At 35.0% G+C, this 14,427-nt stretch overlaps 1 protein-coding gene across 1 annotated transcript in view; it reads left to right on the forward strand.

The window, feature by feature from the left end:
• Window positions 1–14,427, forward strand: part of LOC148953521 (uncharacterized) — a 113,941-nt gene that overhangs the window by 94,130 nt on the left and 5,384 nt on the right. Inside the window, exons 11-12 of the mRNA XM_089088581.1 lie at window positions 1,209–1,481; window positions 13,563–13,702. Coding sequence (XP_088944707.1) covers window positions 1,209–1,481; window positions 13,563–13,702 — 413 coding nt within the window. The remainder of the gene's footprint in view (window positions 1–1,208; window positions 1,482–13,562; window positions 13,703–14,427) is intronic.

Here is a 14,427-nt window from a genome sequence, read left to right on the forward strand (position 1 = left end):
AAGCTTAGTAGAAATCATGGTTAGAAATCGGACTTGCGGTAATAATCAAATATCTTTGAATAGACTCAGCATGAAAAGACACTAGATTGCATAAAGAGCAAAAAAACAAGTAATTGCAAAAATATTTGTATATATTTTAACAAAGGATTACAACAAATCAAAAACACTAAAATAGAAAACCGAAAACTTGAAGCTTAGAAGAAATTGTTGCTAGAAAAACATCCTTACCGAATTTCTTTTCTTAGTAGTATAAGCAGTGTCTTTTTAAGACATGAAAAAAGTTGAAAAAAATTTTTAAGCTCAGTTTAGATTCGCAAAGTCATTATGTAAACTTCAAAAATATTTCCGGTGCCTGAGTAAAAATTTTTTGTTTTAATTCAAACTAGAAAAATCCCTAAGAATTATAAAATTAGTTGGTTTTTTTGTTCGATAAAATCCACTCGATGCGTGATTAAAGTTTAAAGGTTTGAACGCAACCACTTATATAACGTCAGATAGGAAGGCCCAAAAACGAAAATTTATAATTATTATAGATGATGATTCGATATTTTGACAAGGGATTACATCAATTCAAAAACCATAAAAAAGAAAATCAAAAGTTTGAAGCTTAGTAGATATCGTTGTTAGAGTTCGGACTAGCTTCAATAATCAAATATCTTTGAACAGACTGCAGTATGAAGTAGCGGCGGGTCTTGGGTTGGTAATACTAGCTCGAACATGTCTGTGCATACATAGATTTGATTTGAAAATTTGATTCTCTGACCGAGGTCAATAGGCTGGACAATCACGAATCCAGATAACCGAGGTCCGAAATTTTACTGTAATATAAATTTTTGGCCGCCCTAAAGTAGTAGCTGTCCTGACCGTCGGCGAGGCGTGTGCATAACTAGTTACTTCCCTGGTGTTATCGTACTAAAGCCATTATCATTAGTTGTATAACTGCATGCTGTTTTCTCAGGCAAAAAAAAAGCAAGAAAAAAGAGAGGCCTCAATTATTTTCAAGTCGTGAACATAGTGATGAATATGCAATTTTCTATTATTAGTTTGGAGAGTGATATAACCAACCTATAGATAAGTAAAAGATGAACTGAATGACTAAACTTGGAGATACATTTGAATCTTTGCCATGACAAAGTTGGCTGATCTAAAGTAACAGTATTAGTTCGTGACGCTCAAATGATGACTAATCTTTCGTGAATTGCCCAAAGACCATTGGTTAAAGAAAAATATTTTACTTTTAACGTTTCTTTTTCTTCCAGGCGATTATACCCAGAGAAATGGTCGATATAATCTAGCGGGACGGTTGCCAGATTGTTTTGTCCGTCCAGACTTGGGGCCCAAAATGTATGTTGCCTATGGTCACCCAGCTCTCCATTCTGTCGCCACGACCAACCTACATGTAGACGTTTCTTGTGCTGTTAACGTCATGGTTAACATTTGTGTCCCTCAAGATACCCCAGACAATGAGGATTTACTCCAAGGTATGTTTACTGTTACTTAACAGCTATACAAATTTGGACGCACCTGCCCTCTTCTCCCCTCCTGAGGTTTTTTACTCCTTAGATTTTGAAAAATAAATTGTTTCGTATTTTTTGGAAAATCTCCTTACTTTAGTATTTTCATTTGAAAAACGAAAAAAAATAATCTCCGTCTAGATTTTGAAAATATTCCTTGCCCCTCCCCAAATATTTTCATAAATTGGGGCCTCTGTATTTGCCATAAAACATGTGTGATTATTTAATTAAGGATGATTAACTATATTTGAAAGTTGCTCTATTCCGTAATTAACGATTAAAGAACAAGTTTATTTTATTATTGTACTCTTGAACAAGTGGAATGAGGAAAAATCGAAAAATGTGGTACTAAAACACATTTTTTCAGGTGTCTTACTTTCTTGAAAAAGGTTTGTTGTTTTACCTATTTTCTGGAATGGTGAAAATCTAGAATTACGGGGCAAAAAAGCTCACCTCTTGAAGCATGAAATCCATCTCTTCTTAAGAAAAGCTATCTGGTTCCTCAATGATTTTCAAATGCTCTTGCAGTAGTGTTTTACTATTTCTTCGGTCCCTTGTGTACTTGCCTTGTGTGTTTTTATGGAACACGATTTAATCTAGTGTATATTTGATCTGGGTTGATGAAAAAACTAGAAAATTCAGAAAGAAATCTTAAGTGTAATTGATGCTTTGGGTTCGACAGATGACGTGGTTTTTCTAGCAAGTCGTAATTAATTGGTTCCTGTCATCGAAAAGAGAGGAATAAGAAGGGAAGCCCTCCTAAACACATCAGCACACTTGGAAAAAAGGAGAAATCCACCAAAAGGTTCATTTAATGTGTCGTACCCTGTGATTTGAAAAAAAAAATTATATAACCCACGGTACATCACACATTTCAGAATATACCACTGTCATACATATGCGCGGGACCTTAGGGAAGAGAAGGATTACATAATTCGCCATTATTCGACTCCAAAACTAAAAACGAATATTGAAAAATGGGGGGAGGGGGGAATTTGAAAATTTGTGGGAGAAGAACTGAACTCACCGTATACATGTCTACTCGGCTGTTCGATCAACTGACAACAAAACACGACATAATCGCATGGCAATTTTGAAGAATTCAAATAATGAGAATGAACCGTCTTTTAAAGTGGTCAAATAGCTTTTTTTGCGTAAACTGATTACTCTTAAAGGATAGCTGATTTTATATTCTCAGTTAATGCATTTTTAACTCATTTTGCTTTGCTTGGTTGGCCGTGTTTAGTGAGCTGGCCAGTAATATGTCTTAAGTTTCTGACATACGCCAGTTACACAAAGGAAAGATTGTTTACCGAACAAATGTTGCTGAACGTCGCAAAAACATCCTTTGTTCACATTAAAACTCACTTTTCTGGCCCAATGGTAATTCTCCAAATCTGGACATCTGGGCACTGAAATTCACTTTTACCAGTATCTTATACTACTTTAAAACCTACTACATGAAACAGTTCGTGGTAATGAACTGTAAGTAAGAAGCGACTCGGCTCAATAGTAACCGAAACTCTAAAAAACGAAATTTTAATACTAATAGATACATCAGATTAATCGAATTTTTTTGCTAATTCCAAACATATTAGTTTCAGTAAGTTTAGTCCTACTTATTAAAGATTACGCACCTGAGAATATTTACCGTACTGTCGAAAAAAGAGGGGAAACACCCCCTATAAGCCATAAAACTTCGGTGAAACTAACACCATCAGAATTAGCGTTTCAGAAAACCCTACTATAGAAGTGCTAAGCTCTTATCTGCAAAAATGTGGAATTTTGTATTTTTTGCTAGAAGAAAGATCACGGCTGTGTGTTTATTTATTTATATTTTTTTTTTTTTCAGGGTTGATCGTATCGATCCATTAGTCGTAGAATATCGTGAGAGGGCTCAATAGAACGGAAATTAAAAGTTCTAGTGCCGTTTTTAAATGACCCAAAAATTGGAGGGCATCTTGGCCCCCTCCTACGCTCATTTTTTTCCCGAAGTCACCCAATCAAAATTTTGAGATAGCTATTTTGTTCAGCATAGTCGAAAATCCAATTAATATGTTTGTGAGGATGACCTAATCCCTCACAGTTCCCGGGCGAAGGGCTGCAAGTTATAAACTTTGCCCATTGTTTACATATAGTATTGGTTATTGGGAAGTATACAGGCGTTTTCAAGAGGAATTTTTTCCTAGTCGGGGGGGGGGTCGATGTTTGAGTAGGGGTTAAGGGGGAGGGTCGATCCATGGAGGAAATTTCCTTGGGGGAGGGGACATTTCTATGAAGGGGGTGCCAGATTTCCCAGCATTATTTAAAAAACGATCAGAAATTAAAAAAAGCAAGTTTTTTCAACTGAAAGTAAGGAGCAACATTAAAACTTAAAACGAACAGAAATTATTACCTATATGAGGGGGTTCGCCCCCTAGTCAATACCTCAGTCTTTACGCTAAAGTTTTTTTTTAGTACTTTCAAAAGAGCTATCGATTCTACTTAACCAGCCTTTGTGATTCAGGGGTTTGTGACTCGAGCTAAATTCGAACTTTAGCGTAAAGAGCGAGGTATTGATTAGGTGGCAAACTTCCTAATATACGTAATAAAAACATACGAATATAGAAATTCGGTACGTAAGTTAATTTGTAAGTTACGTTAGAACAAAATTTCGAGAAAGCCAATTAGCCAAAAAAAGGAAAATTAATATGTGAATTTCGTTTTAATTATTCATGTACGGTGAGCCCAAATCAAAGCTGCATTCAAAAACGTTCAGAAATTAACTAAAAAAAACTAGTTTTTTTTTACTGAAAGCAAGGAGCGACATTAAAACTTGAAAGGAACAGAAATTATTCCGTATATGAAAGGGGCTGTCCCCTCCTTAACGCCTCGCTCTTTACGCTAAAGTTTGGCTCTGTCTCACAACTTTATTTTTTAAAACAATACAAAACTTTAGCGTAAAGAGCGAGGTGTTGAGGAGGGGACAGCCCCTTTGATATACGGAATAATTTTTGTTCTTTTCAAGTTTTAATGTCGCTCCTTACTTTCAGTTAAAAAAAAAAACTTGTTTTTTTTTAGTTAATACTCGAAAATGAGCTGTATATGTGTCATAGATAAACTAAGTGCGAGGAATTGTCCTATCTTGTACCATTACGAATATAAAGAGACATAAGCCTTTAAGGTAGCGTATGTCTCTTTTTATCAGGTCTTGTTGCAATTCAGAATGACAGAATTATAGCTTATGGGAGTTATAGCATGGGGACCTGGCATTTGTCTCCTTTTGTCGTGTCAAGGAAAAATGAGACATGAGTCATAAAATGGAATAATTTTGAATTTGCTCATAATACTTTAATTTATACCACTGAAAAGAGCATGAAATCTACCACTTCAGAGCGACCACAGCCGACAAACATTTTTCCGTGTTTTTCCTCTTTTCAACAGTTACAAAAATTGCATATATCGCACTTTAATTATCACAGCCGCAATTGTCGACGAGTTTAATCGCTAATCCTGAAACATCAAGGTTTATGCTTTTGTAAAACGTGCGATTTTGCGACAAGCGTATGACTGTAACTTGGACCGACAGAACAAGATACTTAATTGGCTTCAGATTTATCCGATCTCTCAGCCAGAATTTTGATGCTACTCTGATATTGTCTAAGATATTTTTTTAGAGCTTGCTTTAAAAATAAGATAATTTGTTTTGCATTTTTTCCCAAATTTTCAGATAATTTTTCAATTAAAAAAAGAACTGTGAAATATAAAACAAATTGAGTCGATGGACAAAGCTCGACGAATTCATGTAAAATCGCCATCTTAAGTTTTTGCGCGAGTTCTTACAGCATTCTACGTTTTTGCGTGTTACGTGGAAATCTTAGACCGTAACACTGCAAAAAATAGCATGCTAGAAATTTAGTCTATCAGCAAACTCGTTTAATCTTAGAGTTTGGTCTTTAAAAAAAGATGAATGCTTTTAGCAGCTGGTATCCCTCAAAGATTAGATTGGATGATAATTGATTGATTAGATTGGATGAGTTTTTGAAGATGAGCTTTATAGTCAGCAAGAGGAAGTACTCCTTCATTACCCTTCTCATATTCTACCTTGATTAGGTCTTTCCAAAGAGGTTGATTGTCCGAGCAGTGGCGTCAGTTGGGGACGGAGGGGCATATGTTTCTTAGATCCCCCCTTTGATTTTGTAAATACTGCTATTTTGAGGGGGGTGTAATTTGATTGAAAAATTCCCCTTCCCGGTATTTTCATTGAAAAAAGTTCAAATTTGTCCCGGCCCTCCGTAGATTTTGAAAAGGGAATTTTGCTACCCTCTCTCTAAATTTATGAATTGACGCCTCAGTGGTTGAGGAGATTTCGTAGGTCACCACAGGCATTCCCCGTATATCCTGTCGTCGCATTTGTTTGTCGTTATATCAATGTTTTATCATAACAAACACTGTTTTAAAAGTTATGTTTTAATTTCGTGAGCTCGTATAATCTAAAGAACCCCTTTCCCGGGAAAATTGAAAACAGTGACGTCAGAAACTACTTTAGCCACATTTCCCCCAACCCTCGCACTGTAAGGATCGAAACTAGTAGCTATATATTCTGTCGGTCGAATTGCTTTTAGGTTTTATCTTAGCTTAGGATTTACGAAAAATAAAACAGAATGCTGTAGATAAATCTTGAAAAAGAAAGCGCTATCAAGTTTTTAACCTTGACTTTAAGTGGTTGCACGATATGTAGTACAATGACCTGCGAGTCAATGGAAAAAAAGTTGAATTACGGGTAGGTCGGGTTGAATAAGCAACTGAGTGTTTTTTTTTTTGTATTTTACAGTATATAAAAACACTAAATAAATATGCCATTAAATATGTATATCATTGTATGCCATATGTATCCGATTATAAATAATAGCATAAAAAAAATTAATACAATTTAGTTTGCATTAAATATGCCATGCTCTCACTCATGTATTCCTATCGCTGTGCTTAAGCAGTGTGCCAAAATATTTGTTTTGTTTAAATTAGTGAAGAATCATAACTATTATGAGTAATTATGGTGCGATAAGAAAACCAGTTTCAGCTCCGTCCGCATATTTTCCCTGCCACCAAATGGAGTCCAATGCTGGATTCGCTTCATTGGCTACCACCATAGACGTATTAATTTTTAATTGAGTACATGCAACCAGGGTTGCCAACCCGCACAGTTTTCGTTTGAAATGCACTCTTTTTTACCTCAGAGATGTTGCGCAAGCAGCAACAGCCGTGCGTATGCAATGTTTTTGACTTGCACTCTTTTTGAGCAAAAATCACTCTTTTTTTTACCTTAATTTGCACTCTTCGGACGTCAACAGTTGGCAACCCTGCAGACAACATGTGTCTCGGCGAGCTTCTGGTGCCTTTCTTTCCATGTCATTATCAAAGGTTTCCTAATACGTCCAAAATAGTTGCCACAGTAGCAAAACTGATTGTTTCGGTCTGACTCGTTTGATTCTCCCTTCCTTGTTTGATGCGTGGTGGTTGTATTGTATCTAAAATATGTTTGAAATATTCTAATGTTTAATACGTTTATATACTGTATTATATTTATTATGCTTTAGTATATATCATCATATTATATTAACATATAATATAGCTTAAAATGTTCAAAATATTTAAGAAAATATTCCTAAATAGCTGGGTATATGTTTTTTTCTCTTGTTTCTTTATTTACTCTGCAATCTTTTTTCTTTTCTTTTTCTGGTATCTATTCAGGTAAAAAGTCTATGGCTAGCGAACGTTCCTTCCAAAAAGAAAGAAAAGGAAAAGGGTCGTATCTTACATAGCATGTGGACGGAAGTATGATTGAGCACACATTGTGCTGCTGATCCTCGCTTTGAGTTCAGCTCAGTAAACGATTTCTTGTAACTGTTTCAGGGAATCTAAAATGTCAGATACGGCCTTTAAACGCAACAGCGACGCGTATTTTTCCGAATTCCCATTTCATTGTAAGGTTTTGTACCTATTCTGTTTAACAATTATTTATTGGATTAGTAACTTTCTCTTCTTCTGTTGGTTATTTATTGATCGAAAACGAAGGCCTTCTATCAGAGGCAGCTTTCTTGAATAACCTTAGTCGAGCTTTGCCTAAGAATTGACGAGACAGAAGATCTATGATAGTAGATAAAATATTCATTTTGAAAATCGCTACCACAAGCCCTCAAGGGCTGAACTTGTATTTCGGGATTAAAAACAGAATAAAAAAACGTAATTGAAGTTTAAAAATTACAATATACATAAAAAAACTGGCTAGGCTGGCTGCTTCTTAAAAGCTAACACGGGCAGTTTTAGGCTTCTTAAAGTTTATGTGAAGCTTGAAGAAGGTCCGTATAAAATATGAAGTAGTTTCTTTTGTTCTAGGTTATTTAAGTAATTACATGCTGAATTATTAGATTTTTGAATAGCTAGTAACAATGAAATTGATTCTGGGGCTCAAGGAGTTGTTCACTTTCCCCCTTGGTATACGTCTAAGAGTGTCACGTGGGTCGCATTGTTCCGCCACGCTTGGCACAAATCCACGACGCTTGACACGCGCTACCTGGTATATTGCGAATTCTGAAAGTTTGTGACTCCTCGGTTGGGCAATCAATTGTCCGGCAACAGTTCTAGTTTTTCTCCCCCAAGTAAGTTGCTAGGGGAACACTCTATTTTCCTTTTTCATAGCGAGAGAGATGCCCTTTGTCATATCAGGGTTTAGGTTTTTAGAATCTTTCGTTAGATCTATCTTAAGATTAAATTAATGATATAGTTATCCGAGCAGTTTTTAGGAACGTTTGAGAACGTTGAGTTTTTAGGAACGGCACAGAACGATCTATGTGAGCATTAAATAAATAAAAAAAAACATGTTTTTTAACTGAAAGTAAGGAGTGACATTAAAACTTAAAACGACTAGAAATTATTCCGTATATGAAAGGGACTGTCTCCTCCTTAACGCCTCGCTCTTTACGCTAAAGTTTTTATCGTTTTAAAAAGTAGAGTTGTGACCAAGAGTCAAACTTTAGCGTAAAGAGCGAGGCTCATAAACAATAAGTAGCACAACAGGGAATTTTTTTTTTATTTTTTTTCATACAAGACAGTGGAACGCGACTTTTAAATGAATATTTCGACCCTATATCCAAGAGCCGTCCTCTGCAAAACAAACGAAGAGAATAAAAAACAATATAAAAGAAACTTCATTAAAATTCAATCATTATTAAAACTGAAAAAAGGTTTTTTTTTAATTTTTAAAACAGCCCTAATATCATTACTTCTAGGAAGTTCAACCAGGACTCTGTTTTAAAAATTAAAAAAAACTTTTTTCAGTTTTAATGATTGAATTTTAATGTAAGTTTCTTTTATATTGTTTTTTATTCTCTTCGTTTGTTTTGCTGAGGACGGCCATTGGATATAGGGTCGAAATATTCATTTAAAAGTCGCGTTCCACTGTCTTGTATAAAAAAAATTTCCCTGTTGTGCTACTTATTGTTTATGATGGAAAGGCAATGTGGTCTTTGTCGTTATTTAAAGAGCGAGGCGTTGAGGAGGAGACAGCCCCTTTCATATACGGAATAATTTCTGTTCGTTTTAAGTTTTAATGTCACTCCTTACTTTCAGTTTAGAAAGAAACTTCTTTTTTTTAATGTAGTATACGAACATTTTTCAACTAATCGATGTTCGAATTTGGCTCACCGTGCATGAAAAATCAAAACAAAATTTGCATATTGATTTTGGCAGATTTATTCTGTTTTTAAAGGGTTGCCCCCTCCTCAACACCTTGCACTTTACGCTAAAGCTGTTAGCATTTTTAAAAAATCTTCCATTTCTAATTAAAAGCCCCCCCGTGTTTCAGCAAACGCTCTTAAAAAATTGAGACAAACAGTCAAACTTTAGCTTAAAGAGCAAGGTATTGAGTAGGGGGCAACCCTTCATATACGGAATAATTTCTGTTTGTTTTTCAAATAATGCCGGTAAATCTGGCTCATCCTCTATGAGATATACCCCTCCCCATCACGGAAAACTCCGTGGAAATTTTACCCAACGTAAAGTACCCCCCTCCCGTTAAATTCCCTCCAGACGGTTCCATCCTCCCTCTCTCCCTCTCCTCCCCGTAAAATTGCTTGCGGACGATTCTGCCTGAAAAATTCTCCTTAGCAGTCTTTCATTTGAATAAGACTTAAATCTCTAACCGGTTTCTCGTCCACTCAAAAATGTCCCCCTTCGTGGAAATTATTTCCTGGAAATCAAAAAACACGAAAAAAGCCCCTGGATAATTCCCACGGAGCATCTCCAAATTTAAAGTTTTGCAAAGAGAATTTAATACAATTAAAAATAATTTCGTATAGTAATTCTGTCAGATTCTCCCAGTGCTACATTTCCCAGGGAAAATTCCCCACCCTCCGGAAAAGTTCCTCCCCAAGGAATATTCTCCCTATAAAAATCCTACCCCGAGAACACACCAAACAAATAATATACGTCAACAATGGGCGAATAACATAATTTACAGGCCTCTCCCCATGGATTGTCGTGGGTTGTTTTACACCTAAAGATATAATTGTTTGATCTTTCAACTATACTGAACAAAATGGCTATCTCAAAATTGTGGTGAAATAATTTTGGGGAAAAATGGGCATGGGAGGGGGCCCAGTTGTCCTCTGATCTTTCTGGTCACTAAAAAAGGGTACTAGAACTTTTAATTTTCGTTCGAATGCACCCTCTCCCGATCTAATAGGGCCATTATTTCGATACGATCACCTCTGCGAAAAAAAAACACAACAAAAACAAACAAAAACAAATATACACGCATCTGTGATCTGTCCTCTGACAAAAATAGCAAAATTTCACATTTTGCAGATAGGAGCTTGAAACTTCTACGGTAGGGTTCTCTGGTAAGCTGAATCAGATGGTGTGATTTTCGTTAAGATTCCTTTAATTTTAGGGGGTGTTTGCCCCCTATTTCAAAAATCAGGTAAACTTCACTCAGGCTTGTGACTTTTGATGGGTAAGACTAAACTTGATGAATCTGAGATATTTGGAATCAGCATTCTAATCTGATTCTTTTGACATATCAATTGATGTCAAAATTCCGTTTTTTAGAGTTTTGGTTTCTATTGAGCCGAGTCGCTCCTTACTTACAGTTCGTTACCACGAACTGTTTGATTTCCTATAATCAAACTCATATTCCTTAGAATTATATCTATTCTATGTAATATTTGCTGGGTGGATCTATGATGTAATAATTCACATTTTTTTTTAAAGCGATTCTAGGCAGAATAAAATTTGCAGCCCCACCTCTGCCTTTTACGAGATCATTTTGAAATAATGCATAAGGTGTTTCAAGGGAAGAAATGGGGTGGTTAATCTTGCTATTCCGTCCTTTTTTCAAGCTTTTTTCAGACTCATTTTAAGACAAATTCTTACTATTTTTAAACTAAATCAGGGAAAACCATTGGGACTTGATCTCTAACTTAAAAATCACAAAACGGAAATAAGTATAGAAATAAGACTATAGAGGCGCAAACTAAGCTATAAAGTTGTATAGTAATACAATGTAACATCTTAGAATGAACAAGAAAAATTAGCTTATGCATTACTTTGTTTATTCTGTAGAAATTTTGCTTTTTTAGAAATTCTCTAGAAATCAAGCATACAGCACCGTGATGGCATCAAAGAGCAATCAAATATAATACAACTCACCAAATGCAACAGGCAACGAGTGTATAGCATTCCCTTTGACTGAAGGCCACCAATGATTGACCAACGGATATCGATGTTTAATGGTGATCACGTCCTCGATAAATCTTTCCGATGCCTTGCGCAAGCGGCAAAGTGAGCCAGTTGTTCTCTTCCTGCGTTATGTTACGTCGATAGCAACCTCGGCCTTAATTGATTTTCAACAAAATCATAGAGGGGGTGTTACACTTTCTCCTTTAGGAACCCCCCCCCCAAATTAAGGCTCTGGATCCGTGCTTGGTTGGGAACCACTTCTCTATAGTCTAAACGATACTTCGCTGTGACGCGACACTGAAAAAAGAACACTACTGAACTCAGGGTTGCCACCCTGACCTGGAAGAGTTTACTAAATCGGAGAGAAAAAATTTACTAGATCGCATCTGTTTTTACTAAATGCTAAAAAAAAATTTTCACCATCAAGCATCGATTTTACTATAGGAGGATAATATTTTCACAATCTTTGAAAATATTGATTTTCACGATCTTTTTTCCTTTTTTCTTCTTTATTTTCCTCTTTTCCTTTTTCTTTCATTTTCATAGTATGATTGAAAATTCTGGAAACTTAGAAGTTCCAAAATCCTTTTTTGGATATATATATATATATATATATATATATATATATATATATATATATATATATATATATATATATATATATATATATATATATATATATATATATATATATATATATATATATATATAATAGTTACATTTCTACTTACTTTTAATTTCTCTCAGCAGGCTCCTTTTTACGCAATTAAAATTTTCAAACTGAGGAGATTCACCTGATAACCTTGGGTGGTTGGCTTTTGTTTTGATTCCAATAGATTCCCAATCATCACAAATCCAAGTGTCATTATAGCTTCATTTTTAGTTGGTAAGATTTGATACACAGAAAGCTGATTTTGTTGACCTTTAGACGCCGGAAGTGAAGTGTCTGTTTATGAAAATAAGTGACTGCTTGCCTATCTCTAAGACAGACAAGCAAAATTGTAAATTGTAAAACAGACAAGCAAAAACTGTAAATTGTCATATGTTTACGATAATTTTTTCCGTCCTTTTTTCAAGCTTTTTTAAGACTCATTTTAAAACAAATTCTTACTATTTTTAAACTAAATCAGGGAAAACCATTGGGACTTCATCTCTAACTTAAAAATCACAAAACGGAAATAAGTATAGAAATAAGACTATAGAGGCGCAAACTAAGCTATAAAGTTGTATAGTAATAAAATGTAACATCTTAGAATGAACAAGAAAAATTAGATTATCATAATTTTTTCCCCTGAATTCATGGAAAATAAAAAAAAAGTTTTGTTGACTATAAATCATGACTTTTTACTAGGTGTAAAAAACACAATATTTCTTTTTTTTCGTGTATGGTGTTTCTGCTCCAAGATGTGCTGCTCAGTTATGCTGAACTGGATGTTCTAAATTGTTACCAATATTAGTTGGGGCGCGTTTATCCCCCTTTTTGAATTTCTTTTTTCAAGTTTTCTGAAGCTAAATTACTTTGGATGGGTGATTTGAAACTTAATAAGTTTATTATATTTTGAGTCTTTTGAATTTTTTTTTTTTTTTTTTTTTTTTTTTTTTTTTTTGTCTCTATTGGGGCACTTCTCTTACATTGAGACACTTACTCTTCGCTTACAGTTTTTATGACGAACTCTATGAGGGTGCCTGGAGTCTAGAGGTGATAAAATCAGGGATGTGGTGTCTTAATGTCTTATTATATGAGAATATAAGATGTCAGCACACTCTTCCTGTGCTAAGGATGTTATTTAGAACACCATCTATGTGTTTTTTGTATAAATTTTTGAAAAGACTAACTAGATAGCAGTGTGTATTTTCTCATATCTATTGCTGGGAATAACTCAAACGTAACTGAAAAAAAATTGCAAAATGAAAGAATATTTACCCACGCAAGAAATTATTTTCACCGAGCGATTGGAAAGAATGGGCTTTTCGAATGGTCAAAGCTTGAATGGAAAGGAAGCCTAGACAAACGAAAACAGTTCTTCTCCGAATGGGCCAGGGGGAGACCAAAAGAGGGAGGGATGAAGTTTGAACCTCATGGAAGGTGGTAAAAGGTGGAGCTTTGAATAGGTTGGCGTGAAGGATGAATTTGCGCAACTGTGTGGCTTAGTGCTGCAATGAGTTGTTAATAGTAGTAAATGGGAAGTCCGGCTGCAAAGGTTCCGTTTAGCGCCTCTGCAGTAGCCTACCTGTCTGCACAAACTGTATGACGTATGTTGTATCTTATACGTGAATTATGCCTGTACTTGAGAATCTATCAGCCTTGTACTTATTTTCTCTCCTTTCCAGAGTCTTTCAAATGCTTAGAATATGAGAAGGTTAGTAATTCATCAATTCATCGAATAAAGAAAAACAAATCTATTCCTGGGGCGATATGGCACATATATCATGCGAATGACGCTGACAAAATAAGGGACCTTTTAACAAAAGTAAGTACTCTAAATGTATTTCTGTGCCCTAAGTGATTGGACTATTTTAAGCTCTTCCCAAAAATGAGTTATTGTATTCGTAAGAATCCTCTTGTGGATCCTCATCCAGTGGGACCTTTTGGAAAAGTATATTTTAAGCCACTTTTGTATCAATCATTTGGACCTGGACATATCTGAAAATAGTAATTAGAATCAAAAGGCTATGTGAAGTTTATGTGAATGCCATTATGTGAAGGCTATGTGAAGATGCTCTCTTCCTATGCATCTTTTATGTCGTACTTAAGGGTATTATTTTATTATTACGTTCTTACGGGTATACTTACGGGTACAATTTTTTTCAGTTATCTTTATTTTTTTTTATCCTAGAAACGAAAGGATGTTAATTAACCATATTCATGAGCCGGAGCCATAAATCTCTCTTAACAATGATTAAAATCACTAAGACTTTTTTAATGTGTGTTTTTCCGTAGTTGTCGTTATTAAGATTTTCATTTTCTAAACTATAGCTTCAGTTGAGTGCGTATTTTAGCCTGAGGGACTGTTGCAACTTGATTTTTTTCTTCTTTTTTTTTTAATGGAAAAGTTACGTCTTAGTTGAGGATCGCATACAACATCGAACAAAGTAAAAAAGTTCAACAACGAACAAACGAACAAAGTAGATATTTTTTCTAACAAAATCAAAGTAAGTAAGTATAGTGCCAATATGTGGGATCTTGAAAATGCTC

Source organism: Artemia sp. Qi Xiang Cuo, chromosome 4 (genome assembly GCF_049724085.1).
Source record: "Artemia sp. Qi Xiang Cuo chromosome 4, ASM4972408v1, whole genome shotgun sequence".
In the NCBI taxonomy this organism is placed as follows: Eukaryota; Metazoa; Arthropoda; class Branchiopoda; order Anostraca; family Artemiidae; genus Artemia; species Artemia sp. Qi Xiang Cuo.